Raw genomic sequence first — 27,647 nt, 5'->3', positions numbered from 1 at the left:
GAAAACAATCCTTTAGTCAATAAAAGTTTTTGCTGCCCTCTGCTGGTTAAAAGTAAACATTTCAGAAAGCAAAATCACTGTTATTTGGCACATTTCTCTATCACATGGGCTGTTAAATTTTTTTACTTATATTTAACTTACTCTGATCTGACTGCCAGCGTTTCTTCCATGGCTTTAGTCTGGAAAAAAGATGAGCCATATATACATAACTGAGAAGTTTAGAAAGTACAGCAGCAGTGCTGGGGAAAAAAATCACTGATAGCAAAGTTACAACAATATAATCACTGTGCAGTTTATCTGTGGTCAGGTGCTATATAGCCATGCTTTATCTTTGCATATAGACAGCCAGTTTGGTGTAGTGGTTAAGAGCGCGGGACTCTAATCTGGAGAACCAGGTTTGATTCCTCACTCCTCCACTTGAAGCCAGCTGGGTGATCTTGGACTAGTCACAGCTCTCTGGAGCTCTCTCAGCCCCACCCACCTCACAGGGTGTTTTGTTGTGGGGATAATAATAACATACTTTGTAAACCGCTCTGAGTGGGTGTTAAGTCATCCCTAAGGGCGGTATATAATTCTATCATTATCATTATTAAGGGAGTTTATATCATTTCTGAAACATACTGAAAAGCCTGCAGTTGTAGAACAATCTGTTTTGTTGGGAAGTGCATAGTAACATTCTGAGTACAGTCCACATTATGAGAGGCAATATACTGTTTGCAGCCAGTGAGGAAATGTGCATCTACTGCTAATTGTAGCTTGGATTCAAACTCCAAGTGTGGCTTGCACTGTAGGGAACGGGGATACACTGATCGCACTGCACGCACAGGATCTACCCCCAGGAGCAGAGTGGCTTTTTGAGTGGGTGTGAAAAGCAGCAAGTGGGGGTAGGAGGTTCTCTGGAAATCCAATGAATGTTTCTGCTTGCCTAAGTGAGGACTTGGGTAATAGCCAATGAACACAAGAGAAGTCATTTATATATTTAACCATCACAAATTACATAAAAATCACTATAATAAAGGTGTATGCACAACACATGTTAAAATCACAGTCATTATGAAACTCAAATACATGGTCAATAATCACATGCAAGTCATCATGAGATTACTATGGTTATACAAAATATATCCGATACCTTTGCTAGTCTTTCCTTGTTAATTTCCTTCTCTTTTTCCTGTAGGTCTTGAACATCTGGATACCTGGGACTACTGTAAAATATGCAAAAATGAGAAATAAGTGCATTATATAATATTTTTTAAGTTCAACATATTTCCTAGTCTGTCACCTTTATCATCTCTGTAAGACAGGCCTATATTAATTTTCAAACACTACCTGATGGAGAGCGTATTAAAATAGTCTGCTCTCGATGTTACTAGAAAATAAGCAACTATGGTTAGCCCAGGTTAGACTTCGGCTGGCATGAAGTTTTAAGACGGTGAGGGCGTTGTCCTCATCTGACATATATAACTATGGCCACTGTCATCCTTTGACCATCCTGGACCAAAGCTCAGCCAAGGAGTTCCCCTAAGAGTCAACCCAAGTCCTTGTGAGAGTACAAGTCCATCTAAAAACATGGACCAAAAGGATCCCTAGCCAATAGCACCACTTTCTTACACAGATTAAGCTTCAGTTTGTTCTCCCTGTCATTGCCTTCAAATACTGGTTCAGACAACCCTCTGCTTCCTTAGGATCAAATGGGTTGAGCTAAATACTGGTATACTGGTAACACTGTGACCTCCTAAAGACCTCTCCCAACAGTTTTAGGATGTTATTAAGGAGCATAGAAGGTAAGAAGGAACTTTGAAGACCTCAACAAACTAGAGGCCTCTGGAGAAGACGACAGTCTCTAACACAACCTTCTGAAACTTGCCCTCCACGGAGGATTACCAATAGCAATACCAATAAAACGTTTTGCAAAAAGGTCACATCTGGCCACCCATGCTTACCCAGTCCTCTTTCCACTTCTTGCTTCTTCAAGTTGACACTGTAAATTTCTGTTATTTTCCATTAATACCTGCATTTCCAGACGAGTGTTTTCCAATTCACATAACTGAGTCTAAACCAAAGAAGAAAAAATTATCCAAGTAGACATGACACAAAGATTTCAAAACTGTTCCCTGAGTACTTCTTGAGTCAAATATAAAAAGGCATGCTTTGTATCAACAGAAATATTAAAACTATTTTAAAGATTGTAGAGGCTTCGAAAAGAACCAGTTTATCACTAGGAATTTGTCAAGCAATTTTATTAATTTTTTTAAAAAAATGAAAGGATCAGACTCTGCAAGATGATTCTGTTTTTGGGATGGCAGGGGAGTGTCTTTAAAATACTGGATATTATAGCTACTCACAAATTATAAACTTAAAACGGAACGAAGTGTATACCTTTAGCCTTATGATTTCACTGTTTTTAGCATCTCTTTCTTTATTTAATTCAGATACAAGATGTTCCAGGGTGACTGCAGAGGCTCTTCGGTCTATTATCTCCTGCTCTTGGGTCTCTAAATATTTTGCCAGGCTTACATCAAAGTTTGGTGGAGTTTGGGGGTTCTATCAAACGAACAAGAAAAACAACCTTGTTGAGATGAAAGCTTCTTTTGAGCACCTTGCAAGTTGCTTATAATTAAAATACCAGAAACAAGTGCAGCCCCGACATTAAGCAATACAAATGGTTAACTTTTTATTTCAGTTCTACAGCCTGAGTTAGTCTAGAGATTTAAAGTATGATTTTAGTTTATTAGCAATGGAATGGTCTAGTACAACGCAGGGAAGCAAAGTTTTACAAATGCTACAATGAAAAAGAATAGCTACAATTACAATTTTATTGTAATTTAAGTTTTACAAACTTACTTAATATTTTATCCTACTCTTCTATTTCAAAAATAAGGTAACTTACAATAAGGATATAAAATACAATTTCTATTGACAACTGTATAGTCATTTAAAAATTATCTATAAAACTATTCCTAGCAGATATCCAAGAACATTCCAATAGAATAGAAAAAGGAAAAATTATAGAATTAGGTATATAAAACGCAGCAGGAAAAAGGTAGAAATCCAGGGCAAACAACATGGAACTAAAATTAATTAAAACATCAGAGCAGTCCACTAAAATCTTCAAAGCAAGGCTTCATCAGAACTTGGTGCTCTAAGTCAGACCAAAAAGCCTTCTGGAAAAAGATACATTTCATGTTCTGCTAGAAGGCCAACAAAGAAGGGGATAAATGGGTCTCTAAGGGGAGGGAGTTCCATTCTTTGGGGACCACTACTGAAAAAGCGGTGCTCTAGCACCTGCTCCAAGCACCCTTACTTCCAGAAGTGCCATTTCCTACAGCAGAGCTTCATAGCAGTTCTCAGATCTCAGGCAGGAACTTGGCCCTTTAGTTACTTTGGACCTATACCATGCAGGACTTTAAAAGTCAGAACTAGCAACAGGAACTGAACCTGGAAACAAATTGGTAGCTAACATAGTTGAAAAACATTGGCCAGACTTCTTTGAAACAGTGGCGACCTGTTGAACATCCTGACTGCTGTATTTTGCACCAACGGAAGCATCTGGATCATCTCCAGGGGCAGCCCCAGATACGCCATGTAACATTAGTCCAAGCTGGATGTTATCAAGGCATGCGCAACTGGTCAGGCCCATCTTTTCCAGGAATAGATGTAGCCTAAGGTGACAGAACACACTCCTGGCTGTCTGTGCTACTCACCTATCCAGAGGCAGCGATGAATCCAAGAACAGCCCAAAACTGCACACCTGACCTTTCAGCAGAAGTACAGCTGCATTTACAACAAATGGCATACCAAGTCCCAGATCAGCTGTATTTATCGATAATATTTCTAGGCCACCTCCTCAGAGTTCTGCTCAAGGTGGCTTACAATTAAAAACCACAGTATAAAAAACAAGCCATTCCCCCCCCCCCCCTCAGCATCATCTCCTCTACTGCCAAACAGAAATTAATAGAGCAAATGTAAGTCAGTACCCTCGCCCCACACCACCCTCAGCAGTTAGCCCAGAAGGATTCTACGGCTGGAAGTGTCAGACGTTGCTGAAGCGTCCAGAAAAACATAGACCAGCATAGGTGCAAGTAGGGTGACTAAGGCAGCTGTCCCATAGCAAGGACATATTCAAAAGAATCAAGATATAGGAGGACTGTCTCCACTATAGCTCTCTCTCTCTTGTTGTAAGTCAGTACCTTTCACAATATTCAGACCATACATGTACATATACTTCACAGAAGTAACTCTGCATCACCAAAAGTTAGTAATATACCTGTGACGTTGCTGTAAAGGAGTCCATAAGACATTCTGTTTGGTGCATTTTAAATTCATATTCATTCTTCCTGCTCATCAGCTCTTCTGACTTCTTTAGCTACAAAAAATTCCACAGATTGAATTAATATTTGGAGATCACAAACAGTTGAAATGTTTTTTGTAAAGACAACAGGCAATGAATAGGTCTAGACATTTCTGAGAATCTGAACCCTTCTTGCAGTTCTAGTTTATTGGTTCCCAATATTATCATTTATTAAAGCACCACACATCGCCAAGGATCTCTGAGAAAACATAACTGGATTAGACTTTTACACTTATGTAGTGTACAAATGTTTTGCTTGTGGAAATAATTATTTTTCCAGTTCTAGTTACTTTCCTCCATAACCTGAGGGTCTATTACAGGACATGTTTTGAGATACCTACTAGTTAAGTCGTAGTATAATGGGTTGCAGTACTGTCTCTAGTCACAACCAGTGCATGCAAGCTAGAGGTATTTTATTGCATTTTTTAAAATTTTAATTTGGTTGGGAGGGGTGAAATTTGAGTTTTACTGGAATATGGTGTTTTAGTTATATTCTGTAGGCTGCTTTGAGCCATGGGAAAGGTGAGATGTAAATGTTTTAACTGAGAAATAAATGCTATAATGCCAGATCATGAAATGTCCAATTCAGAAAAACAAATGTTCTCACAGACATTCCATATAAGCTCCCAGCACTATTTGATATGCGGACTTCTCAGATCTGGATTCGATAAAGACACCTTTTCTTCATGTGCCTTTGGTAAGCGATTTGTAACTTGGATTTATTAGATTTAATTTAGGTAGAAAAGGAATGTCATGTATGCCCATTTATTTTTAATAGCTTTTATATATGCCAGTGTGATATATGTGTGTCCTTTATACTGTCATGTTTATTTAGATTATTGATTATTGGCTGGGAAAACAAAAGTTTTCACATAGGATCTGGGATAAATAAACTTCTGGTTTTCCCTTTAAGTCAGAAGCCTTGATCCTGTAAGTATTCAATGCCAGAGGGAGCATTCTCACACTGCTCAGTATGACTTAGTGGTTTGTGAGTTGTCTAAGTTCTAGCAGAGAGACGTCTTAAATTATCATGGAAATGAAATATTTTTTCTTTTATAGCACTGACAGACTCCAAACTGCCAATCTTGATTATTCTAGCTATTTTTCAACAGCTATCATTACATGTAAGTATGAACAGCTGGAATCAGCAGTGTTGGAGATCTCAAAGGTAGAAGGGGAAAAAAATGGTCACTATGCCTTCTGCTGTAAGGCTGTACACAAAAAAATGTCTAGGTAGTGCACAAGTAAACCAATGCACATGTTACAAGGTCACCTGTCTAGCTATTTAGGCCTTGGTGTCAAACAAGAGCATCCATCCTTCATGTGAGCATTCAACTAGAACCAATGGTCTCCACAGCCACGTGCAACACATGCTGTCCACTGATAGTTTAACCAGTGCAATCCTAAACACATATCCTCGTAAGCTCACGTACTTCAATGAATTTAGCATGTTTTAATTCTTCTTAGGATTGCCCATGTAATAAAAACCAATTCAAATTAGAAAGGGATGCATGCCAGTCAACAACACGAGCTCCATTTCTTTCCCACCCCCCTTATAAAAAAAACGGCAGTACTACCACAAACTTACTTGCTCCTGAAGTCCTTGGATGATGGTTTCTTTTTTTATCAGATCTTCTTGTGCACACTGAAGAAGTGCTGCATGCTCTTTGGAAGCTTCAGTTAACTTGCTTAGCTGCTCAGAGGTGTGGTTCAAATCTTCACAAAGAAGCTCTCTCTGTACATAACAAAGGCCCAAACAGCATCAATCAGACAGTCAGTCAGTCAGTCAGTCAGTCAATCAATCGTGATGGTAATAGCCTTCAGGATCCCTCTGTTTTTCTCATTGTTACCCTTCAAAACTACACACAGTAGGTTCAATTGCAGTGCCACTTACCTGGAGAAGCTACAAAGGTTTTCCAATTTTGCTATAGCTTAGTGATTGCATTTTTACATCGGAAGACATTAGATTAATGTCTTGTACCCACAGGTCAGTGACTCACAGTTTAGATTAGTGAGTCACTGACCTGTGGATACAACAGTATTACCCTTTCCAGTCAGTGTAGATAAGGAAATTTTGCATCAACAATAGTGACATCCTAAGCAGAGTTATACCCTTTAAAAAACACAGCATGTTACATATTCTAAACACATCATTAATGGGAGCTAAGAAGCCAGCAGAATTTTAGAAGGGAAAGACTCTGGAGGTCTTTTCATTAGTGTTGATCATGTCGGCGACTTACTTTAGCCAAAACCACAAGAATTTGAAATCTGATTTCTGCGGAATCAATACTTCCTCAGGAATACCTGGATCAAGGAAGACTATATTGCACAGTTACTATTCTAGCTATATGATTTCTCTATTAAGGAGACATTTTATACATTTTTCCAATCTATTAGCCATTCAAGGTATGCATGTATCTTACCTCAATCTTGTCTGCAATCTGCAGTCTCTCTGTGGTCTCTCTCAACTCTTCAATCTGCTTTTCCTGTATCTCTATAATTGCTTTGCTTTCTTCTTTCATAGCTAAAGCAGAATTGTACTTACACTAAGGAAATAAGAAGGTAAAGTTAGGATAGAAGAAACACCTCACATATCAGACCTGAAACACTGCAAACTGGTTGCAGGCTGGTGCTGTGACTGTAAGGAGATTTTCTCCTTTTCCCCCAATTTTGGAGAACCCTCTATAGATCAGTTTCTTGATTCATTTAGGCAGTCAATGTTTTAATGTTGGCTGTGACTAAAGGCTGAAACACCCCTTCTATACTTAGAGAAGGTGCTTTTGTTTTTTTAAATGTGTTTTTATGTGCTTTTAACACTTTACTGTTATTTTGTTGTAGTTTGCTTAAGTTCCTTTTATGCCCTAATTGTAAGGCTTTTGGCTCTATACGATAAATACTACTATAAGTGTATGAGAAAATGGTTCTTTCCCATTACTTTTTTAAAAAACTTCTGAACATGTTTTTTGCTCTAGAATGCACTATTCAGAGTCAGTATGATAGCCTTCTAGTCTCTGGAGGGGCTTCAAAAACCAGTTCACTTTCTACGAGTGCTCAAGGAGTCAAAAGAATCTGGCATCAACTGCTGTTGAAAGCATTCAGGTTTCTACAGTTGCTCCACTCTTTAGATCATTTAGGAAAGAACAGAACATACATTTAGGTCCTCCAGGTCTCTTATCAGCCCTTCTATGCATTCTTCTTTTTGACTGACAGACATCCTCATCTTTTGGATCTGGCTCATCAGGTCTGTTACAACTTCCTAAGAAACAGAAAAATGGTGCTTATTTTAATTTTGTTAAGGCACATATTTTTGAATGGCTATAATATAATTATTCCAGTTATTTGTTCTCATCTTCATATGTATCCTACTTGCTAAAACCATCACACTGCTTTGGGTGGCTTTAAAATGGTAACTGGTGCATGAGAAGTGTTTGTTTTATTTATTTATCATCTGCCTTTCTCATTGAGACTCCAAGTGGATTATAAACATAAACCAGTGCTCTCAACAGAATAAGACATCTGACAAGAGAACTAACAGGACTAGGATGACAGAAATCCAAAACAAAGCATATGCATCCCACATGACATATTAACAATGCCAAAAAGTGGAATTATTTTGGTAGAAAACAATCAAACTACTTATATCAATCAGGCACCTTCCCACCTGGTAATTTAACAAGTTTTTTCATAGGGACTAAAATTGTCAAGTATGGGGCTGCCATCACTATTTATTATTATTTTTAATAGTAAAGTGACCATCTGTATATTGGGCTGTAGTTCTTATACCAGCTGGTGTTTGCTCCCATCTATCCTATATTCACATGTGTATGTGGGCTTATCATATCTCAGTCTCCACAAACAGATGTTACATACTTCAGAAACCATAGAATGTAAGCTTCTCTAAGGAGGTAATGAGGGTTTCTATTTGAGTCAACTCATCTCTGATCTCTTCCCATTTAATTTCTATGCCTCCTAGTCAATGCAACATAAGAGTCTATATGGAGAAGCAGTGACAGGCTAGACTTACTCCAGTCTAAGATCAATGATTTCAGTGGGCTTAGACTGGAGGAACTCTGCTTAGGATTTTTTTGAGATACTAGGATATGCCAAATGGGTGACCTGCTAGGTAAGATTTTGTTAGGTTTCTGCCATCTCCATTCTCCTAATTAGAACAAAAGGGGCAATCAGAGATCCAGAGACAGAGAATGTGGTATCACATTAGCGCCCCACCCCCAACTTGACTGAAGAAAGTTGACTCTAAGTCTTAAAACTCTTAGTTTAACTGATTAAAATTGAACTACTTCCAAGCCTGCTTCCCTTTGTTTTCTCTTACTACAATTCCTAGCAGATAAGGCTGAAAGGAAGAACAGGTCAATAAATGAAACAGTTTTATTATTTATTATTATTTATTTATTTAATTAGATTTATATTCCGCCGTCCCCTCAATAGCAGGCTCAGGGTGGATTGCATACAATATAAAACATGAATATTGTAAACACACACTTTAAAACAGAAATAAAATCACATAAGTATTATAAATATTTAAAACAATGTGGCAGCACTTCTCAAAAAAGGGATCCACCACCCAGTCCTCTCCACAGATATTTAACAGAGAGGCTGGGCGGAGAACACATCTGATAGGGAGGGCAGATTTTACACTTGACTCCCCACACTAAGCAGTATATTGAATATCATGCAAAATTATTTTTTATTTTTTTAAAAATATCAAATCTGGATCTACACAACTTGTAGAATACTTGCAAGGAGAGGAATGACAACTAGCTCTGGAGAAAAACTGCAGCTTACTTTCGAGGTCAGAGAAGCAGCAATACACCAGGGCATTTTTAAAGCTGGAACGCAGTGGAACAGAGTTCCGGAATCTCTTGAAAATGGTCACATGGCTGGTGGCCCCGCCCCCTGATCTCCAGACAGAGGGGAGTTGAGATTGCCCTCCGCGCCCCCGAGCGGCATGGAGGGCAATCTCAACTCCCCTCTGTCTGGAGATCAGGGGGCGGGGCCACCAGCCATGTGACCATTTCCTCCGAGGGCAACCCACTGAGTTCCACCACCTCTTTTCCCAGAAAAAAAGCCCTGCAATACACTACACACATACCTTATCAGCAGTGTTTGTCTTACGCAGAGAAGCAATAACTTCCTCAGCAGCAAACAAGTCTTGCTCTAGTTTCTGCAGCTTTACGTCCTACGAAAGAAAAGAAAAAGCAGAAAATACAAAACTCTTTGGATTTGCAAATACACTCACCACACGCCATTACTGACAATTACAAATATTCACATTGCAAATACACTGTTGTACCTGCTGCTCACATCTTGGCATCATTCCACATGATGGTTTCTCTAGTTGTACAGTTTCAGGAGCTTCCAACAACTCCCTACCCCAAAAAAGAAAGAAATGTTCTTAGGAACAGTCGCTTAGACAGAAATTAACGCTCTCATAAAGAATAAACTTCACAGGATGGCAGTGTTTATGCCTACTATTAAAATATTGTTTGTATTTGCCAGTTCATCCCTAGCCACTGCAGAGGCCGTTAGTTATATCACTTGATCCTTGAAACAACCAAGCATCTTCCACAAAGAGAAGCCATTTTATAATAAAAACAATTTATATTGTTAATGGAGCTGCAAGAACAGGAAGCCCTCAATCAGAGCTTTAGTTGTTTAAGCAGCAGGGCTGCAAGCTTAAAGGTACATTTGTTTATTTCTAAAGCTATTTTAGTTCTGATACATTGCTATAATAGAGAATGAAAAAGAAATTAAAAATGGGGTTTCTTTCCAACAGTGGAGCAGCAGCAGTTTGCTTATGAACAAGTTAGGACCTTTTATATTCTCTTCAGTATCTGAAAAAATTACATGGAGGGAGGACAGGGTAGTATGCACATTTAAAACTGATTAATCAGCCTTCTAGCTGACCAACTGGAAATCCTCTCACTTCGGAAACTTATTTAAAACTATACTAATTGAAGTCCAGTCAGAATGCATTCCCCAGGTTAGGAGAAGGGCTGCCAAATTTAAAGATGCATGCATGGCTAATGACCCAAGTCACGGAATCCATAAAAGGCAAAAATGCTACTTTTTAAAAAGTGGGCAGTCTGGCCCAATGAAGCAAACGGAAGGGATCACAGGGTGTGGCAAACGAAAATTGAAGTTAGGCAAGCAAAAAGCAAATTTGAGAAGCGGATTGCTAATAGCATCAAGACAAAGAAACATTTATTTAAATAAAGCCAGAGCAGGAAACCAGCCAGAGAAGTAATTGGGACTTTGGATGATCAAGGAATAAAAGGATTTCTAAAAGAAGATAGGAGAATGCAGAGAAGCTGAATGAGCTGTTTCCATCTGTTTTCACTGTAGAAAGTGAGGGGCATATACCCATGCCACAGTCATTACTTTAAAGGAGCTCAGAACCGAGTCAAATTGAGATGACAAGAGATGAAGTTATAAAACTACTGGGGAAATTAAAAATTAGCACGTCTCCAGGTCCTGATGGCATACATCCAAAAGTTCTTAGGGAACTCAAATGTGAGACTGGTGAACTACTAACCTGTATATACAACTTATCACTAAAATCAGCCACTGTACCAGAAGACTGGAGTGTAGGCATATGTCATACCAATTTTTAAAAAGGAGCCCAGAGGGGAAACAGGAAGTTTCAGGACAGTTAGCCTAATTGTATCGGTGCTGGGGCTATTTGATCTGGAACTGGAGGTGGTGAGCAGTGTAATGGCCAAATCTGCAGCTGACCAAATTATTCAGGATGGCAAAAACCAAGGCCAACAGTGAAGAGCAGCATCTCCACAAATTGGGTTAGTAGGGGTTAGTAGGCAACAAGGTGGCAAATGAAGTTCATGGTAGGCAAGTATAAGACGATACACATTGGAACAAAAAAAATCCCAATTTCAAGTAGCAGATAGCTCAATGAAAGTGTCAATGCACTGAGCCACAGTAGTGAAACAGGCAAACTATGCTTGGATTATTATGAGAGAGAAAATAAAAACAGCCAATATTATAATGCTCCTGTACGAGCAGTATTCCAAACGAGGCTAAGGTGTAGCCTCGTTTGGAATACTGTGTGCAGTTCTGGTCACCACAGCTCAAAAAGGATATTGCAGAACTGGAAAAAGTACAGAAGATGGCAACCATGATTATTAAGGGGCTGAAACACTTTCCCTGTTAGGAAAGACTGAAGAGTCTGGGACTTATAAAAGAGAAAACTGGGACCGGGGGGGGGGGGGCAGACAGACCATAATAGAGACTTATAAAATAATGCATGGGGTGGACAGAGATTTTTTTCTCCTTCTCCCAAAATACCAGAACTCAAGGGAATTAAAGCTGATTGGCAATAGATTCAGGACAGACAAAACGGAATACTTCTTTACACAAGAAGTGATTAAAATGTGGAATTCGCCGTCACAGGATGTAGAGATGGCCACAGGCATAGATAGTTTTAAAAGGAGAGTGGACAAATTCATGACTGAGGTCTATCAGTGGCTACTGGCCTTGGTAGCTATAGGGGAACCTCCACATCCAGAGGCAGTAAGCCTCTGAATACCAGTGCCAGACGCAATATCAGCGAAGGCCCTGGCCTCCGTGCCCAGTTGTTGGCCCTCCAGAGTAACTGGTTGGCCACTGTGAGAGACAGGAGACTGGACTAGTTGGGCCACTGATCTGATCCAGCAGGGCTCTTCTTGTGTTCTTATGACTGACAGCCCTAAGTCCTCAATGCTTTTGCTTACATAGTTGGCTCTAAAGTTTCCATTCCACTAAGGCAGCTCTTGCTGACTGGTTCTTGCATAGAAACACTCCACTAGAGCATGTTAATGGGTCTCAGTTCTCTCAAAGGTGCTAGTCCAGACTCTCACATGTGAAACAAGTGCTAGAAGTACATTTGGCCGCCTTGTAGGCCACACATTATAGGGTGGACACGATCCTACTAAAGTCAAACTACATATTATGCAGAAGGATCTGGAAAGCAGCTCCAGGGGGTGGGTAATTGAGAAAAAGAGAAACGTTTAGACTAGGGGCATGGCAGGTGGGGGTGGTTGGGTTAATTATTTTCCAGTTCATAAGCTGCCCCTTCCTGGCTGTTATTTATTAATTTAATATAAATTTAATATTGATACCATTTATTAATGCTGTCATTTAATATTAATGCTATTCCAACCCTTCCTTCACTTTAAACTATTTTTCTGCAAAGTTTCAAAGCTGCTTTTCAAGCAATGTATCATCGACTCAGTATATCATTACTGTAACGTAACTTGAGTACATCAATATGGAGAAGCGTGGGGTGGGGGGAGGGTGCCAAATATAGAATTGTTAATTGAGGGCAAATTTTGAAAATGCCTAGAAGTGCAAATCATTTATTTACTATGTTTATTATCCACCTCTCTCATGGAGACTCAAAGCAAATTTCACAGTGTAAACTGATATAGTCAGTATGAGGAAACATTTAATAAATGATGCACTAGACGAAGCATGTTAGACATGATATGAAGTGCAGACATAATGCAGAAAAATAGTACTACTTCTACAGAAACCAATGCAGTGACCACAGGATAATACGTGCAGCAAACAAATAATACATCCTATGTCCTAGACTCCATAGTCCTTTCTCCTTTATAAACACCTTCCTGAATCATTCTGTGACAATAAAGCCCTAGTACCTTAATAGAAAACCCTGTTTTACATAGTTTACAGAGTGAAAGAAACATGGAAGCCTTTTTGACCACCTCAGGCAGGCTACTCCAACAAGGTGAACCACAGCAGAGAAAGCATGTGTACAGGCAGTTGGTGATTGTGTCCATTTGCAGGGCAGTTGAAGGCATATTTCAATGATTTTCTTCACAAAATTTATGTTTATGCATGGAAAACATCATTATGTAACAAATTCTAATTTAAATATTAGCAGAAGATGTAACTAAGCTCAAATGGAAGTGAAATTAAAGAAGCAATGCTCACTTGGAATTATGTTCTTTATCTTCCTGTAACTGCATTGTTAATTTTTGATTATGTTCCTTTTCATTTTCCAACAGGACTAAGAGATTCTAAAATATAAATTGTACAAAATTTAGTACACATCTACAACATTTTAAGTTCTCCATAAGGCTCATAAGTTTTTGCATCATACCATATGACTAGCAAGGGGCTTCTCATTCCCTCCCAGTAGAACTGCCACCACCCAATCTGAAACAGGTGTGACCCTTCACCAGCTGTTTGGCAAACTGGTGATTCTCTGAGTGTGTGCAGAGTTCTGGCAGCTGAACAAAAGGCCTGTAGGTGTGGTTTGAAAACAGCCTGACTTAATCAAAGAAATGTCTTTATTGTATTATAGTAGACTACAAAATATATTGAGCACAAGCATACATATAGAAGAATAGTGCTCAAGGCTACAGCTAATGAGAGAAAGAAAAAAAAGCAATCCAAGGTTGAATCTCTACCTGTCCCTTTAGAATTACCAAATAGTACCTGAGGCATCCCCTACTGGGATAGGTGTCTAGTGCTTGGGAAGGTGAAGGCAAGCCCACCTTTAGGCCTCGCCATTCTCCTTCCCCTGAACCACACAAACTAAAGGCTGCAGAGCCTTTTTTTATCCTTGTTTTCCAAGGGGGTGGGAATGGAAAGGAGGTCCCCTCCCTTAAAACCAATCTCTCCCAAACTCCATGGCAACCTGGACGCTTGTCATGTCAGCCATTTCTCAGACCTTTGGTTTCATGATGGTACCAAAAAGCTAGACCAGCATCCCTTGATCCATCTCAGGATGTCAGTTACAGTAAATGGTGTTTATTGTCCTGTCCCTCTTGCTTTCTCAGGTTTGGATTTGAAAAGGTGAATCACAAGCCAGTTTGAAATAAAAAGGCCTACGCCCTGATCATAACAAGATGTTAATATGAAACAGAACCACAAATATTTGAGAAGATCTTACCAGTCCCATCCTAGAGCCTTGATCAGCAATTGGTGGGACAGTCAGGGATTTTTCTTGTTAATAAGAGACCTGACTGTCCCTGAGAACAGAAGAAAGGAAAGCTACTGCATCCTGTGTTGGATTTTGCTCAATCAGTAACTGCTTCAAATCAGCCCCTATTGGATGAGGCAGTTCACCTATTAGCTGACCCAGTTTTTTGCTGCTGCTAAAGTCTGTGTCCAAAATATTCTAGGGTAAGGTAGCAGAACTCCCCCACATAATTATGTGATGTGACAGCCAGGCTGTGCAGAAACATTGCTTGCGGGATCCATTTCAGCAATCTACTGACCTTTGTATAACTTATTTTGTACAAAACTAGAGATACGTGCCTCAAGTTCAACATATGAATTAAGTCTCTGCAACAATGCGCATGGTATCTTTGCATATGGGAAGGGAGTATCAGGACATGCAGTAGTTAATGGTAAAGGGGTGGTTTTCTGAGCTCTGTCTCATCCCTCCACTAACAGCTGTGGTGTGCAAGGGCAGATGAATATCTCAGCACACTTTAGTTCATTCTCCTAGATCGAAGGGGCCGGAGCAGGCCCACTCCTCGACACACTTTCCCACCACTGCAATTATAGAACCCACTTATAAATATGTATTATTATAAACCAGAGAAGTAAGGGTTAATTGTGCATAGCATTCCTCAGGTACCTGAAATGCACTTTTCTGTGCTTCATTTTCCTGCTTGCTTTCGATTAGCTGTTGCGTCAACTGGTCAGTCTCAAACTTCAGTATTTCCTGGAGATTGTCATAGTCATCTTGCAGGCTTGCTTTTCCTTCAAGCACTTTTTCATATTCTAGCCTACAATGGAAGAATTTTTTTTACAATGTTAACCACAAGATTTTGAGCTTTTGTACAGAACTTCTGTATGCAGCTATTTACATTGAGTAGTCAACCTGCAGAATCAGTTCATTGTGTGCCTTACTGTTATAAAAGTATATGCAGACAATTGCTCATTAATTACCTCAGTTACAATTTTAAACCGTGAAGGCCAGTCACTTTTTTAAAGAAAAGAAATATGTCCCTAAAATGCCTCCCTAAAAAAGCTCAGCATCATTTTGCTTTTTAAAAAGCTGTAGAGGTAGGTCTAAACCACCATCTTGTAGAGTTTTATAATCTTGCTCAACTGGCAGAATTCTAGGTTTGTAATCGGGAAATATTAATCCGTATGCACGACAACATGAAGCAAATAGTACAAAATAAGATTCTGCTGCCTTAAATTCACACATGTTGACCATTAGATTAAACTTTGAAATGGGCCACAGGAAGTGATTCTCTAGTTTCAAAACAAAAAAGAATGCAGAATCTCAAGGATTAGTTTGCAGGCAAAAACACCAGGATTGGAAGGTAGAAGCCAATACACAAAACCTATTTGGGCATGAACGCATAATCATGCAGCCATATTTTGTTCCCTTCAAATACCACTAGAAATTCTCTTCACATATAAGCTTTTCTTCTGGCCCTCCAATCTAGAAAGGCTTCAGGTAGAAGTCTTTCATATCACCCCTTTTAACTGGAAATGGAACCTTGTACCTTCTGCATGCAAAGCAGAGGTTCTTCTACTGAGCAGCATGCCACATTGGTATCTCTTCTCAAAAAGAGGAAGTCTTTTTGAAATTTTAATTGGATTGGGAAAATGTACAATAAATTGCTAACATTAACAGTCACTGTAAATTTCAATTGGCCCAGCTTGTGTTGTAAGATTTTGATCCTTCTTCCACTGGGTAGCAAACTCACAGAGAGCAATCCTAAGCAGGTCTACTCAGAATTCTACTCAGGTCTATTCAGTGGGGCTTTCTCCCAGGAAAGTATTCTTAGAATGGCACTGTTAGTTCTGTTAAATGAGAGTCACAACTGCTTTTTCACAGAGCTGAAATTTTTTTAGCTATTCCAAACTCAAGACTACAACACCCAACTAGATCCATAGAGTTAAGGGTAAACACTGTAAAAAAATGTTGCAACCAAATTCTAATCCAAAATGATATTATTTTTCCCTACATGGATGGCATCATTGGAAGAAGCATACCATATATTTATCATCATACAACATTAGCAAGCATTTTTGTGATTATCATATATGGCCATATAGAACTGGCCCATTTGATTCCAGAGCAACCTGAGCCCCAACATGCAGTTTGTACTTGTTGTCTTTTTTGTGTATATAAATTTATACGTTATTGTGTATGTGAATTTGTACTTTATTGTACTTGTACTTCTTGTAAGCAGCTTGGGGCCCATTAGGAAGAATAGCAGCCAATAAATATAATAGCAAATTAGCAAACACATGACAGTATACATACAGAGCCCTGTTCAGATATCACACGAAACCATGATTTAACATTTGGGAAGTGTACCAGCCCTCAGATTAGCCTTTCAAGGCAAGCTCAGCAGAATAAGGCTACCAACAGTGAGATAAAAATGGCCTGTGTTCAGTCGGACTCCTGGAAGGTATTCTCATATGGAAGGTTATGGCTTATGCATGCTTCAATGGCATGTACTAAATCAGAACTAACTAAATGAACTAAATCAGAAGTCAGGTCCAATGAGCTTGCATTATAAAAGACTTTTGTTATGACCTACCTGACACTATCAAGCTGAAGTTGGACTTCCATGTGGAGAGTAGAAAGGTCACTAATTTCTTTCTCTTGCTTTTGTCGGAAAGAATCATACTCCGTTTTTACAGAAGACAGCTCCTTATCTGCAGACTGCAGAACAATCCGCAAGTCATGGACTTCACTCTTCAATACTGTTAAACACACAAAATCCTCTAAAAAATCCATGCATTATAAAAAGTTGTCAGTAGCTGCAAACAGTGATTGCTTTGACGCAACACCACCCTGTAAACTAATGCATGTGCAAGTTCCAACATTCGTCTCATACACAGAAACAGAAATCAAATAGAAGCCTGTGAAAGATGCCAAGGATTGCCTCAGCAGAATAGCGAAGATCACACACACTTCAAAAAGTAAGTGCTGTTATATTACAAAACCAAAAAAACCATCAGCTTTCACTCTGCAAGCATGGATCGGTTTTGCTGCTAGAGGCCTCTCAGTAGCAAGAGAAAATGGAACTCCATCTAGCCCAATAACTTTTCCATGTTTCCATTTTTTTTTACTATGGTATGTTGAAATCCCCCCTCCCCCATTCTGAAGGTTGTCAGTTTTTTGTAGCAACTAGGTTGTTTTGGGCTGTGTGCTACCCAATTTTATCTACTTTGATCTCAAACACCACTTTCAGACATCAGAAATACATTTGGGCTAAATGAAAGCAGTCAAATAAAAAAGGAACCACTCTGTAAAGTAAACCAAGACAAAAATTGCCACACTATGAATGAAAGAGTGGTAATTCAGTTACATTACAAACCTTACCCAAAGGCACTGTGTATTACATTACAAGCCAAGGTCTACATACAAAACTTCAAAACAGAGAAAATCTTGCATGCAGAGCAGAAATCTGAACGTGCTCCTGTTTTGTATTACACTTTCTCAGTAAGTAGGTACACTCAGTAAGTGCAAATACTGCAATCAAATAATACAAGATATATTGTTGAAGGCTTTCATGGCTGGAGAACGATGGTTGTTGTGGATTTTCCAGGCTATATCGCCATGGTCTTGGCATTGTAGTTCCTGACGTTTTGCCAGCAGCTGTGACTGGCATCTTCAGAGGTGTAGCACCAAAAGACAGAGCTTTTGGTGCTACACCTCTGAAGATGCCAGTCACAGCTGCTGGCGAAACGTCAGGAACTACAATGCCAAGGCCATGGCGATATAGCCCGGAAAATCCACAACAACCAAATAATACAAGACTTTAAAGCTATTTAACAGGAAAATGGAATGATCCAATTATCTACAGCTACAGTTTAAAAGTCTGAAAATTGCCTAGCATTGGATGACTCTTTCCCTTTAGACTACTGCCCAAATTAGTGCACAATGAGGATGTACTGTGCTACTGTAAATACAAGGTAACTAGAAAAATTCATATCATACAGACTTACTTTCAGCCTTGCACCGCGTATCCTGGTATTGCTTTTCAAGAGTGTCTATCTTTTCAAGAAACCCTTGCTTTTCGGTTTGCCATTCATTTCTTTCAGATGAGAAAAGCTTCAAGTAGAAAAAAGGGAAGCCAGTAATGGATGTTGTAAGAATATGTAAGACACTGCCTACAGATACAGAGAGCATAGCCTAGTAATCCTCGGTGAAAACAGCCAATTGGTTAGTTTTGGGTTTGCAAAAAACAAGTGCACATCAGGAAAACTGGACCAAAGCTTCATATGAAAACCTAGCTTAAGCAAACAAGATTTCCGCCAAAACAGTGAACCATTAACTCCAGTTCTTTAGTCCCCCTACCAAGTCCATTCAATGCCTTTCTCACCTCTTGTATTTGCGTACAACGGTTCTCCAACTTATAAACTAGCTGTTGAAGCTTTATATTTTTACTTTCTTCCTCATCTAACTTGATCTGAAGAGAGCTTAAGTGTTCCTGCAACAGGGGAAATAGGAAAAAGTTAAATACTGTTCTTGAATTACATTTTAAACTATTATCTTAGCATAGATATTCCATGAAAGGGTGATTTGGCAATGCTTAAGTCTTGCACAAAGTCTCTACACCTGTTTGCAATGGTAGCCATCTCCTCTCCCCCACACCTGCCTCTGCTCCATTACAAGCTACAGGGATCACGGACAAACTGTTTTTCAGATCTCTAGTGAACTCCAGTTCTCCCAATAATTGTGACCAAATGAGTCACTAGTGCTTTATTTTAGTGCTGGCTTCTCACAGAAATATATAAGAAAGAAAGTTCAGTAGGATCTGTACGAGTTCAACTTTGTTCATGCCTTTGAGGGTTGATCCATATGTATCCTTACCTGTTATCTTTATATAACACTGTAGCTTTCAAATGCTGACAGGTTGTGTATGCCACCAAGGCCATAAACAGTTTCAAGTACCCTGACCCCCCAGAAGTGTTCCATATCAATATGGAAATATGCCTACATGATTAAAATTGAGGGCAGTCAGGAGCAGATTTAAGAAATGGCATGGCTCGAGCAAATATTAATGCTGTTTCAATTATATGCTGAAATGCGAGGTATTTTAACTATGATAGCGAAGCAAGTCAACATGAGAAAACTAGCATTAAGAATGGGACTTTGGTTATACTTGTGTAACCAGAAAGCCAAAGTAAGAAGTTTGCCAAGATCTGGTTCCATATCAATGTGATTTCTTTTCTTGGTATTAATGCTTATGAGCAGTGGAAATCCCAGCTCACAAAGATAAGCTATGGGGAAAGGCAGCGAAAGCACCTTTACACACGGAGCTGGATACTTCAGATGTACATACACTTCTGTCATGGCTTGGAGTGTGCACCCCCAAAAAATCCGGGTTTCTTGCTTTGAGTTTACCCGAAGTGTGAAATGATTCTTAGCAACCCAAAATGGCAAGCAGCTTTGTATTCGGGTGTTTAAATCGGTTTGGTATGCTCTGTAAAGATTTGGAACATACCGAAGTGAGGGGGAACTTTTGTCCCAGCCCCTCACCCCAACCCACTTAGCCCCCCGTTCCCCACCCCTCACCCGGTAGGGGAGGAAGCAAGGAAGACCAGCTGGGCAGTGGGCTGGAGCCTCTGCTGCAGCCACCGGGGAAGGCTGGAACCACTGTCTCTGCAGCGGCCAGTGGGAAGGCCCAGGTAAATGTGGTGGTGGGAACTTGTTAGGGGTGGTGGGAACTTGGTGGGGTGGAGGGGAAAGTGGGGTGGTGGGAACATCAGCTGGCCCATGGGGGGGATTCCCCCGCAGGCCAGCTGAAGCCCAGGAAGGGCCCTGAAGTTTCCCAAAGCGACCTGAATCTCTTCAGGAAGCTTTGATTTGGGATTCAGAAATCCCGAATGTTTACAGATCGAATCCGGTTCGGGCCCTTTTCCCGAATCAGAAATCTGAAGCGCACACCCCTAGTCATGGCCACCCGACATCCAGTCCTAGTAGCATCCCCCAAGCAGGATCTGATAGTCAGACCTGAAAACGTTCTCCAGGCCTCTGCCGTGGATTAACAGCCAGAACAAAACCAAATTAAATACCCTCCAGTATACAATAGGCCCAACATCAGAGAATCTAATTGTTTAATTGTCTAATCAAGGGGACTCATAGAAGCCCAGATGAAACAGAGGTGCTAAGCACTTTGCACCCTTTGTTCTATCATTTTTGAGCAGGCCAGAGTCTCACAATGAATCAGCATCTGAGAGACTTCTTCCCTTATCTAGAGCATACCCTGGGACAAGCAAAGATTTCTCTTCCAAACTGGATTGATGCTCAGTCAGGCTTTCAGCAGATCCCACAGATTGCAGAATCAGCACTGCTAGTGCCCCCAGGAAAGCCTCCAAGTACCCTTGGGGATATACTAAAACCACATTTTGAGAATCACTGTCCAAGAGAAAAAGTATTGCGAAGCTAGTGAAACCTGACAGAATAATGCAAAATGCGCAACAGAAAACATAATGCGCAATAATTTAATTTACATAAATTCATCTTTTTTTTGCAGAGAACTAACAACTAAATGTCATTAGTCTTCTGAGAGTATATTTTCTGGTCATTTTCAGAAAGGAACTTCAGAGAAACCTGACAAAGATGTCAATCTAACACTACTTATTCACACTTCAAAATCCTAACATACAGCACCAATCCGATTGAGAAATATTTCCATTTTAATAATAATACCACAAGGTTGCCCTCCTCACTACAACCCCAGGGTCCCCAGCATAATAATCTATTCTGTGGTCAAAAGGAGTCTCTCTTCTTCTGGAGTTAAAAATGCCAAGACTAACTACTGCTTCTCCATAAAACCACTACTTTAATTTTTAGAAGCCTGCATTTTACTTGGTTTTCTGAAACTTTACCTGCACCAATCTCAGCTCTTCCACAACAGCCTCATATGCCTGTTCGTTCATTTCAGGGGGCATCGGTTCATTTAAGATACCATCCATCTCTCCTACGGAGATATCAATAGATTCCCGCCTTGACATTTCAGGGGTTGATCCTGTCACCAACAGAGACCTTCGCTGATAAGCCTTTGTTGGAGTGCTAATGTTCTGTAAAGTGCACAAGACAGCTATTTATACAAGTGTAGAGCAGCTTTAGGAATAACAAAAATATATATATATATATATATATATATATATATATATATATATATATATATATATATATATAACATACAAATGACCATAGTTAGTTAAAGCGCTCACCTCACCCCTAATTTATAGTGTCAATATTTCAAACATGAATTTTCATCATGCACAATTCCGCAATGACAGATTCTTGTACAAAGTACGAAAAGGTTTTCTAAGGATGACATCTCATGGTCATCGTTCCATACCTTTAAAGTTTCTCTGTGCATTTTGTTAAGATGAGAAACTTCCTGGCGTTTGCAAGCCTTGGTGGCTTCCAAAATTCTCTCAAGATGTTGGTTTGCTGTCTGTAGAGACTGAGCTTCTGATTCCAGTTCCCTAATTTTGTTCCTGTTTACAAAAAGAAATGAGTCCAAACACCAAATTAAACATATTGAACTAATTTTCAGATGTAAAAGTAAGGCTCCTGAGAGCCAAACGCTGTCAGCCCACTAAAGATGGGCTTTTGGCATGTCTAAAGAGCATCATTAATCCCCTTTGGTGCAGAAGATTGAGCGAGAAGAGCAAAATCCATTCTAACAATTAAAAGAAAAAATAACTTCCACAGGGTTGGGGTCCTGGCAGGGTCCCTCTCGTTAAAAAAGAATAAGTCTTCTTAGACTACCCCAAAAGTTTATGCTTAGAATCATGGCACCTGCATGTACAAATGCCATGTGCAATGCGGGCTGCAGTATGAAAGAGAATTGGGTGACCTTGAGTGAAAATACTGGCTGGATCCAGCCCGTAACAAAAAGAGGGACTTGTCCTTAGAATCTAGATTACCTCGATGGAAAATAGAACTCTTTTTTAAAAGAGAAGGCTCCTAGCTTAGATATCTGATTGTAAGAGATCACAGCTACTAAAAGAAATGCAGAGGCATTTCACCATGCATTCAAATGGTACCTTAGTGAGGACCCTCAGTACTAATTATAAATTCCAAGAAGGGGATCTACAGGTAGTATTAGTATAGCAGATTTTGTGGTGTGAAGCCAGCACAGTGTCAGCTGTTCATCATCATATTTAGAAGTGTGCACTGAAAAAAAATCCAGCTGATTCAGGTTCGGTATACCGAAATGAAAAAAAAAATGTATTCCCCGAATACCAAATTCATTCTCCAGCATGACTCAGTAATACAGAGCAAATTTGATAAAATTGTTTCCAATGGGAGGTGCGATTTGGAGCTTTCTGGGGGCATTTTTGGGTTGAATTTTACCAAATTTGCTGGAGACCCACTCCTAACTGTCCTCTAATGACCCCCCATTTTATGGCCCCCCCAAAGAAGGTGCCCCAAGCTGCCTCAATTCTCCATTATTCTCTGTGGAAAGAACTAGGGGAGCTATCAAGGGGGCTGGGGTGGCATTTTGCAAGCAAAATCTACTGAATTTACAGGGGACCTAATCCTAAATGTCCTCTAAAGACCCACCACATTTCAAGGAGATTGGACCCTGGGGGGCCATTTTATGCCCTCCCCCAAATAAGGTACCCTCAGCCACCCCATTTGTTTCTATTATGGGAAAAAACCGATTCCCACTGCAGAAACACTTGGATCATGGCTTCCATGGCCACAAGTACACTCTCAATTACAATCTCCACACCAGACAGCCTAACAGAAGCAAACTGAAGCCTCCCCCAAAACCCCACCACCCCCAAGCAGGCTGACCAGCCACTCTCCATTGTTCCCTATGAGGACCAACATCGCACCAGAGAATCACCCAAACCAAAATGAAGCAAAGGACAGTCTTACAACTAGAAGCAAGCTCAAGCAAGGGAATAGACTCCCTCCCCTCAGAACCAAATTGATGCAATGGGAACACTTCAAATGAAAAAAAACCCCCAGAAAATTAGAATAGTAATTTTAAGGTTATTAAACAACAGCTTGGCTTATATTTCTAGATCTATTTTGAAGTAAGCAAATGCTTATTTTAAGACCTTTTCCCCTTCCCAAATCTGGCTAGACTTTTTGCTTTTCTCTGTAGCATATGGAATAACATAGAATCCTAGAATCATAGGACTGGAAGGGACCTCTAGGGTCAATACGTTTATTTTTAAAACTCAAGGCTCTATCCAGCCAAGTTAAACTCTTTTAGTCATTGGTTTCAGCGACAGATGAATAGCCTCTTCTGCATCTTTTCTGTTGAAATAAATTGGATTGAAAATTGTTATATTTTAGAAAGCAGGGGTTGTTGAACACTTTGCCTAGACTTGCTTAACTGTATTTCCAGTTGCAAGACTGTCCCCACCTTGCTTCATTTTGGTTTGGGTGATTCTCTGGTGTGATGTTGGCCCTTTACCTCATCCTCTACCATCTTTGCCACTCCACCACAAAGAGACAAGCCACAGTCTCTTGATAGTGGAGACTCCGTGGCTCAAAGGAACAGCCTCTACTTTGCATGCAGAAAGTTCCAGGTCCAATCCCTATCATCTTCAGTTAAAAAGGACCAGGCAGTAGAAGTGGAAGACCTCTAAGACTATGAGAGACACAGCCAGTCTGAGTAGACAATATTGACCTTAATGGATCAAGGGTCTGATTCAGTATAAGGAAGCTTCATGTGCGAGTCCACACAAAGCCACTTTTCCTGTGTTGTTTTTGTACCTCTTAAAGCCCCCCTTCTGTATCTAATCACATTTACTCCTCTCAGCCAAGCTTTTTATATTTTTTCATTAAGTCAGTAATCAGCTTATGCATCAACTTTCCTTCTACAATCTCCTAATTGGCATATATTAGCAATGTGCCTCCTTTCTCATTTCACTCATCGTCACTGCCTACACAAAAATGAAATGATTCTCGTTTCTCTGTCAAGTAGGTCCCTTCCCTAGAGACCACTAAAACGGCTATAGATCCAGGCCAGGATTTGGGTTACGTTAGGTACTCAAAGATGACAAAAACCTCTGCTACTCCATGTGGCGTACTTAATACTTAAGGGTGCTCTTGGACTAAGGTGTAGTGCTGGATAAACAGGTGTTCAGTGGTGCCTTTTACCAGCTTCAACTGGTTAACCAGCTGCTGCCTTTCTTGGGCAGAGATGCCACCATGATACATGCACTGGTAACATCCAGATTCAGCTAGTTTAAGGTGCTCTACATAGGGCTATCCTTTAAAAGTGTTTGGAAGCTTTAACTGATACAGAATGTTGCCGCCAGGATGTGGACTGGAATGGATTGTAGGGACCCTATCATTCCAGTTGGTCCATCTACATTGGCTCCCAATTTGTTTCTGGGCCGAATTTGAGGTGCTAGCCCGATACAGCATATGGTAAGGATTGACTGCTTACTGTCATGCTCTGAGGCTGTGCATTGGGTGCCTCCACTTTCTGAGGCTAGACAGGTGGCAATCTGAGAGACAGCCTTCTTGATTGTGGCACCGAAACTGTGGCACTCTCTCCCCAGGGATACTAGTCTGGCCCCCTTCTGCCAGCAGATTTTGTCTGGTGTTCCCTTAGTGGTTCCCTCCTTCCTGCCTTATGTTTGCTGTATTTTTTTCTATGTATGTATTTTTAGCTCTGGCTTTAATTGGTTTCATTATATATTTTTATTTTGCTATTTTAATTGTGTGCTGCCCTTGTGGACCAGATTGGGCAGAAAAATGTGGTGTAAGTGTTGTAAAATAATATATTTGGACATACCTAGGGGTGTGCATCGCCAACAAATTCGGGTTTCCCACTTGGGGTTTATCCAAAGCAGGAAAAAAATCCAGAATTACCAGAATCCCGAAGCAGTAAGCCGCTTCAGGATTCTGGTATTCAGCTTGCTTTGGTATGCTCCATAAAGATTTGGAGCATACTGAAGTGAGGGGGAGCAACCCCCCGCCCCTCGGGGCAACCCCCCAGGGCAAACCCCTGCCCCATCCCCCCAACTCCACTTAACTGGCAGGCAGGGAGAGGGGAAGCTGATCAGTTGGGTGGTGCGGACATGCGGAGCTGGGCTCCTGTAGGGCCTGTGCTGCCTCCTTCACCACCGCAGCGGCCAGCTGGGCGGCGCGCAAGCGTGGAGCCAGCTCCTGCGGGCCCGTGCCTCCTCCTCCTCTGCCGCAGCGGCCAGCTAGGCAGTGCATCATTCTGGCTCCAATTCGGAAATCCTGAATCTTTACAAATCAGGTCTGATTCGGATATTTTATCTGAATCGGAAACCCGAAGCACACACATATCACATTGTAGAGCACTCCAGACATGGTGTGGACCCTCCAGTGCCAAATATTCACTTCCAGCCTTCAGAGACAGAATTTTCTCTACAGAATGGCTACATTACCTATTTTTTTTTCATTGTGGAGAAACTCACTGACTAGCCACTTTCTTGAAGCCTTCTTAAACTTTTTATACATTAATCTTTGGATACAGAATTTTACCCTTAAAAACAAAAGAGCAATTTACATTTGCAGGCAAGTTGCTTTGCATTAGAATCTTGAGGCATATTGATTTAGCTTACTTTGTTAGAGCTTTAAATTCTTCATATTCTTGTTGGGAACTTGCCAGTTCACTCTGTGTGTGCAACAGACGTTCTTTTAGCTTCTCAACTGAGTTATCTGATGACATGATGGTAGGACACATCTGCTGGCCTGTTGGGAATTGAAAATTATACTGTGAAATCATAGCTGTCTTCAGATGTGTCAATAATGTATATATTAATGTGCACTATTACATTTTCGGTCAACCTGAATATAAAGCCTACATAGAATCAAGAGCTATGCATCTCCCCCCCCCCCCCCCCCCGTCTCATTGCAGAAAAGGAATCTTGTCCAACACAATTATTCAACATTGGTGAAGTACGCTATCATGATACTGAAAGTGTACCTGCTGTTAGAACAGGCCTAATTCTCACACAGAGGTAAATCCAGAAACCTGCTTAGTGTCTGCTTCACATCAGACTATAGGTAGTCTCACATGACAGAAAACAAAAAAGTGCCAATTAATCTTCTGGGCACTGCTTTGAGAAAGTGATCTTATGAGTAAAACCATGCCAGTATAACTGGGTACAGCTTTTCTAAAAGTGAAAGTTTGTTTAAAATATTTGATTTTATTCCTGTACCTCCATTTTGACACTCTTTCCTTGAAGCTTCTAAGAACGCTTTCTCCAGTTCTGCCATGGCCTGAGCATCCATTTCCTGGACTCTTTTCACTGACTGTAAGGAACGAAGTCGTTTGTTCTCTTCACGGAGGCTGTGATTCTCCATGGCATATTTTGCAATTCGTGGATGATGCTCCACCTGTACATACATGTGTTAAACATTCAGATCTGTTTATACTACAAGCCTCACCTATATTTAGATGAGTTACAAAATTTAAGAGTGACATGCTAATTAGATTTTTAAAAGAGGAAACACAAAGGTCAAACCTACTTTTCATACATATGCTTCAGACAGAAGTTGGCTCAATTTTAAACCCACGAATATCTCTCAATAAAACAAAATAACTATGTGGATAATACACTTTTCATTCAAAGAAGAATGGAGATGAGGAGGAAACATTCCATTTCTGTTTAATAGTGTGCTTTAGTCAAACTAAAGCAGATGGATAATAGGCCTTTTAATAGCTATTAACCACAATGGTTAAATGGAACCTGTTCAGAAGAATAACTCAGAGGACCAACTAACGGGGAAAAATGAGAAAAGACGGTTGTTTACTTGTGCCTTTCCTGGGGCCATTTGGCTGGCTCCTTTTTGAAACAGAACATTGAACAACATCAATCTTTGATCTGAGGCAACGACTGTTCTTTTTGCAGGATTGCATTGGGGGAATCTTTGGACTCCTCATTGCTCCTGAGTGGTCAGGTGGTGTCAGCAGCCACAGTACTGCTTGGGCTGCTATACAAGCTACAATTCTTCTTGAAGAAGTCTAACTTGGCCACAGTTTAGACTATTGTATAAACCCAACATGGGACTATTTTTTAGTTTTCAGAAACTTCAGCTATTCTAAAATGCAACTACCCAGCTAGTGCACTGAGCTAATTGCACAGACCATGTTATACCTATCTCAAGCCACTTACTTTGGCTTCAGATGACTTTCCAGGGACAATTCAAAGTGCTTGTTTTGACTTTTAAAGCCCTGAACAGCTGGGGCCTGGAGGACCATCTTCTCAAGCATGAACCATACAATATCATCCCCTATGGAGGCCCTACTTTGTGTGCCACCTTTTTGATAGGCGAGGATACTATTCATACTATGGAACACCCTCC

The 27,647-nt window shown here is 40.3% G+C and overlaps 1 protein-coding gene across 1 annotated transcript in view; it reads right to left on the bottom strand.

Moving 5' to 3' along the window:
- KIF15 (kinesin family member 15) overlaps nt 1-27,647 on the bottom strand; it is a 45,826-nt gene that overhangs the window by 4,083 nt on the left and 14,096 nt on the right. The window contains exons 14-32 of the mRNA XM_054991387.1: nt 26,501-26,678; nt 25,901-26,030; nt 21,688-21,829; nt 21,209-21,400; nt 18,697-18,804; nt 18,320-18,425; nt 16,906-17,071; nt 14,976-15,126; nt 13,319-13,404; nt 9,663-9,738; nt 9,462-9,548; nt 7,503-7,607; nt 6,775-6,897; nt 5,940-6,086; nt 4,268-4,366; nt 2,380-2,544; nt 1,944-2,053; nt 1,133-1,205; nt 142-179 (exon numbers count right to left, since the gene is read on the bottom strand). Coding sequence (XP_054847362.1) covers nt 142-179; nt 1,133-1,205; nt 1,944-2,053; nt 2,380-2,544; nt 4,268-4,366; nt 5,940-6,086; nt 6,775-6,897; nt 7,503-7,607; nt 9,462-9,548; nt 9,663-9,738; nt 13,319-13,404; nt 14,976-15,126; nt 16,906-17,071; nt 18,320-18,425; nt 18,697-18,804; nt 21,209-21,400; nt 21,688-21,829; nt 25,901-26,030; nt 26,501-26,678 — 2,282 coding nt within the window. The remainder of the gene's footprint in view (nt 1-141; nt 180-1,132; nt 1,206-1,943; nt 2,054-2,379; nt 2,545-4,267; nt 4,367-5,939; nt 6,087-6,774; nt 6,898-7,502; nt 7,608-9,461; nt 9,549-9,662; nt 9,739-13,318; nt 13,405-14,975; nt 15,127-16,905; nt 17,072-18,319; nt 18,426-18,696; nt 18,805-21,208; nt 21,401-21,687; nt 21,830-25,900; nt 26,031-26,500; nt 26,679-27,647) is intronic.

This window comes from Eublepharis macularius, chromosome 11 (assembly GCF_028583425.1).
Source record: "Eublepharis macularius isolate TG4126 chromosome 11, MPM_Emac_v1.0, whole genome shotgun sequence".
Classification (NCBI taxonomy): domain Eukaryota; kingdom Metazoa; phylum Chordata; class Lepidosauria; order Squamata; family Eublepharidae; genus Eublepharis; species Eublepharis macularius.
Note: the sequence above shows the minus strand (reverse complement) of the source record. Positions and strands in the feature narration are given on the sequence as shown.